The 4,552-nt window shown below is 36.0% G+C and overlaps 1 protein-coding gene across 1 annotated transcript; it reads right to left on the reverse strand.

Moving 5' to 3' along the window:
• Nucleotides 1-2,481: 2,481 nt before the first annotated feature.
• On the reverse strand, nucleotides 2,482-4,180 carry LOC113325239 (FBD-associated F-box protein At1g66320-like). Its single transcript, XM_026573445.1, has 3 exons — nucleotides 3,434-4,180; nucleotides 3,018-3,227; nucleotides 2,482-2,841 (listed from the first exon to the last, which is right to left on the reverse strand). Exons 1-3 carry the CDS (start codon nucleotides 4,178-4,180, stop codon nucleotides 2,482-2,484), a joined length of 1,317 nt encoding a protein of 438 aa, XP_026429230.1.
• Between the last annotated feature and the right edge of the window lie 372 nt (nucleotides 4,181-4,552).

Raw genomic sequence — 4,552 nt, forward strand, 5'->3', positions numbered from 1 at the left:
GTGTCATTAAAGACCAAAGAGAAATGGTTAGCTAAAGGAATTGCAGGTCTTCAAAAAATGGTTTTTACATGATTCGAGATCTGGTAATTTATCATTTCCTCAAAAGCCCTAATTGAGAAATCCCCTATTCTTATTAGTAAATTTTAATTGAGATCTGGTAATGATGATTTAGTATCAGTTTTTATCATCTATTCGGTGATTTGGTTTCTTTATGATGAATTATTGTATGATACTTTTTATGGCTGTTCTTAGATGCTAATTTTCAGTGAATTTATATACTTGTTTAGGATGTTTTGGTTTGATTTAGCTGGGGGACTGCTAGAAAGTGGGTGCATTGTTGTGAGGCCTGCTGAGGAAGCACTCGATATTGCTAAACAATTATCTGATGTTATTTTAAGGTTCATTTAGTTTTTTTGGTAATATTTTTTGATTCATTTTGAATAGAAGAAGTATCATAGTCAAATTTGAGGGATTGAATGGTTCAAGAGGCAACCTCTTTATTGTTCTGTTTTTTATGTGTCTGCATGCTCTAGTCACTAAACATGTTAGGGAAGAAAAACTAGCTATCACAAAATAGTTTGTGTTGCCGATCGCATTCAGTATAGAGTGCCTGAGAACTAGGATTTGTAAGGATTTTATAGGGTGAGCAAATGTCGGGCAGAGACATTAAGCAAGACAGATTAATCTTAACTAGGGAATGGGGACTCAGTCGCAAAATAAATGATGTTGTGAAACGCCATTTGATTGCTTGTATAGAAGAATTATCTGCCTACCAAGAAAATTTGGAAGCGGAGAAGAAACAATGCCAAGAAGAAGAAAGTAACAAAGACTAGATGTTTATCGGGGTGAAGCTATTGGAATATCAAGGTTGCTCTCACTGCTGGCAGAAGTACTAGATGTTTCCTTTAAATATTGACTTTTAGGCTTTGGATGAAACATCCAAGTATGCCGTGTGTTTTCCAATTTTAAACAGGTTCTTTTAAATCATATTCTCCTCTCAAATATGGTTGTTAAGATTCATAGACGTAGCTATATTAACCTCAAGTCTTGCAACTGTAACTTTGTGATAATATAAATGTCCACACATTTTAAGAAATGTTTGAGTCAGACATAAAGATCTTTGCTTATAGTATTACAGGCCGGGCTTGCCATGGTGCTCAACAAATTTCCAAGATGTGTATCGAGTCATGTCTTATGTTAGATAAGTGTTTCGTTAATGTCTTTACATTTGATTTGTGTTTAACCCACTAATTATGTTGTTACTGCACAGATGCAAAAATCAGCAGCTAGGAGGCCCCAACAGCAACAACAATGTCCGCAGTACCAATTTTTTTTTGTTAAGATGCAGGCGAATGAATTTTTACCTTCATTTTAGGCCTCTTCGAGTCCTTTTCTGATCATTTTGTCAGTGAGGTACATTGTTCATGTTTCTTCTCTTATCTACATAAAATGGTGGATAAAGATGGTGTTACTGAACTCGAATGTACTAGTATGCAACGATTACCTGCTATGCATCTAAAAAAGTTGTCGCGTAACTTATTATGCAGTCGAGAAAATAGTTGCATAACACATTATGCAGCAATTATTTTATTAGCTTGAATCTGAGATGCTGAGCTTGGTGTGAGTTGGTTGTGCTGCATGTGTTATGCATCTAAAAAAATTTGTTGCATAACTTGTTATGAAGTCCCGAAAATAGTTGCATAACACGTTATGCAGCTATTATTATAGGTGGATGACAAGTTATGCAGCCATTTTTTTTTTGCATATAATAGTATGCAGTCCAGAAAACGGTTGCATAACACGTTATGCAGCTACTTTTTTCTTAGTATTGAAACCAACAAAAAATAAGGTTGCATAACTTGTCATGCACCTACAATAACATGTTATGCAGTCGTGAAAATGGATGCATAACCTGTTATGCATCAGAAAATATGACTGCATAATGCATTATGCATCGAGAAAATTGTTGCACAATCTTTTATGCATCGAGAAAATAGATGCATAACCTGATATGCATCCGTAAATATGGATGCATACTGCATTATGCATCAATTTTTTTTATGTACGCACTAAAATCAACCAAAACAATGGTTACATAACTTGTTATAGATGCATAACTTTGTTATCCAAATGCATAATTTGTTATGCAGTGGAGAAAATGGTTGCATAATTCGTTATGCGTCTGCAGAATGTGTTATGCATCTTTTTTGGTGACTGCATAATAGTTATGTATCAAGTTTTTGAAAATTTTTCTTAAAATGATGATCACCTCCGATTTTTTCGTGAAAAAGAGAAATTTGATATTCTTGTTTGTACTCGTTGCGTAGCTCTCTTAAAAAGATTTTCAACGGTATAAAATTCGTAAAATTCCAAGACACGGATTTTTAGATATGTTATATCCAAGTTGCGTTGCCAATTATGCCCCTGATGCATAACCCCTCATGCGGATGCATAATCCATCATGCAGACATTTTAATAATTTCATATAATTATGGGTGTCACGGAACTAAAAGTTAATTGTGTGCCTGACAATGAGAATATTATTTTTTTTGAGCCTGTGCCTAATTTTCCCATCTTTAACAGTATTCCGACATTCGGAAGGCCCGAATTCTTTCGCAATTGAATAACATCATCGAGAATCTTCTCAGTGACAGAAGTATCCGCAAGTCTATCCACTGCTTTGCCAAAAATACAGAATTTTTCCAGAACGTTAGCCTTCCTCGACAAAATTTCAAGAAGCTTGATTTCTATACCGCTTCCTTTAAAGTTAAAAATCTTGACGATCTTGAGCTTGTTTAGCGTGAACATCACAGACAACAACTCTAATTCCCCCTTCAGCAGCTAAACAATGCAACATAAATTCGAGGATGAATACGCGACACCTTTTAGAAGATATTTATTTATTGCAGTGTGCAAATTCAAATTACTGACATCAAGTATGGATTAGATATTATAGATATTAATTTGTATAATCAACAAAATAAGAAGGATTTCAGAACTGATCCACGGATACCAACCTCATCCTGACTTGAAGCTGAATCCCAAGGGCGATATCTAGTAACATCCAAGGTAGGTGATTCAATATTTGGCGACATCGAGAGAAAGGAGGCTATTATAAAAACGGAACTGCTCCATGAAAAATCAACACGCAGCAACTTCAAATGCCGTAGATTACCAAACTGCTCAGATACTTGATTTTCAATGAATTGAGGAATTCCCGGGAAATCCTTTGGCGCATAAAACAATCAATATTAAAGCAATCATTGATTAGATATTGTCAGTCACTACATGTTCATCGTAATCTATCTCCAGAGTCCAGAAATGATTCTCCGGCGTGTGCAAAATAACTAGCACCTATATATCGAGACAGTGTACTTTTAAATATCGGCGGATCGAATAAAGAAAGAATTTTCTTAAAAAATGGAATACGTACCTGAAGTAGTGGAACCGGTATTGTTAAACATTGCACGTTATGGAGCACTTCCAGGGACGTTTTCTGAGCTGTAGGATCGGATGAAATATCATAACCTCTGTGCTCTTTTGAAACAATTGTCGCATTGACTAGGGAAGAAACATCTTCCAGATAGACATTGTTTGTAGCTGATTCAAAGATTAGTGATACAAGTTTTGGAGCATATAAACTCAATGAGACTCTTCCACTGTATTTACGAATTTTCAAGTGCTTCAGCGTAGGAGAAGCAATTCTAATACCATGATCATCACCATTATCATCATCACGTAACATTAAATCCAGATATTCAATAGCAGGACAACTTGATACTAACTTATTTATTTGTTCTTCATCTGTAGATGGAATATAATCAAGTTTAAGATATTCAAGACGAGGTAAATACAATGACTCTGACTCTGACCTTGGCCTGGGTAGTTCTATCCTAGTATGAGGAATCACCAGTGCCAACTTTTTCAATGAATCAGACGAAAACGTACCTTTTGGAATTCGAGTTTCCTCACGGGTATAAGAAATACAGATATCTTCAACGTTAGCTTCTAATGCAGCACGTATCCATCTATGGATCGGACGCTTATATTGCATAGGGAGGTTAACATGTAACCGTTGAATATAGTTATTACGGGATCTCAGTGCCTTTCCGACTAATTTTTTGTTCTGGAACATTGGCAAAGAATAATCCAGCTTTATTGTTGGGGGAGAAGTACCCATATATCTCCATCTTTTTGACAAAACACAAGTTTGCACAGCAAACATCATATATCCATGAAAGAAAGTATGTGATGAAAGAAAGTTGTTTGTTCTTTACCAGATGGTTTCAAGGTAAAAACTTGCTATAATAGGCTTGTTCAACAACTTCCTGCAGACCCATTGTTGCTTCCAGTGAACTGCGTTTGGGTTCACTTTGTCCCTCCAAAAGTGCCGATGCTTATGTGGTCAGCCACTCAAAATGCAATAGCCACAACTGATAATCTGCATACAAGGGGATGCACAATCCAAAATCCCTCATGTTCTTTTTGTAACCTGCAGCAGGAATCCGGGCAGCACCTCCTTCTGCATTGTGAGTTTACTCATATATGGAAT

The sequence above is a fragment of the Papaver somniferum genome, chromosome 11, assembly GCF_003573695.1.
Source record: "Papaver somniferum cultivar HN1 chromosome 11, ASM357369v1, whole genome shotgun sequence".
In the NCBI taxonomy this organism is placed as follows: domain Eukaryota; kingdom Viridiplantae; phylum Streptophyta; class Magnoliopsida; order Ranunculales; family Papaveraceae; genus Papaver; species Papaver somniferum.

Excerpts from the sequence above, each read along its gene's own strand:
- LOC113325239 (XM_026573445.1), bottom strand. The coding sequence starts at position 4,180 with ATGGGTACTTCTCCCCCAACAATAAAGCTGGATTATTCTTTGCCAATG. Across the intron at positions 3,228-3,433 it reads TACCGGTTCCACTACTTCAG|GATTTCCCGGGAATTCCTCA; the intron begins GTACGTATTCCA and ends TATGCGCCAAAG. Across the intron at positions 2,842-3,017 it reads CAGCTTCAAGTCAGGATGAG|CTGCTGAAGGGGGAATTAGA; the intron begins GTTGGTATCCGT and ends TGCATTGTTTAG.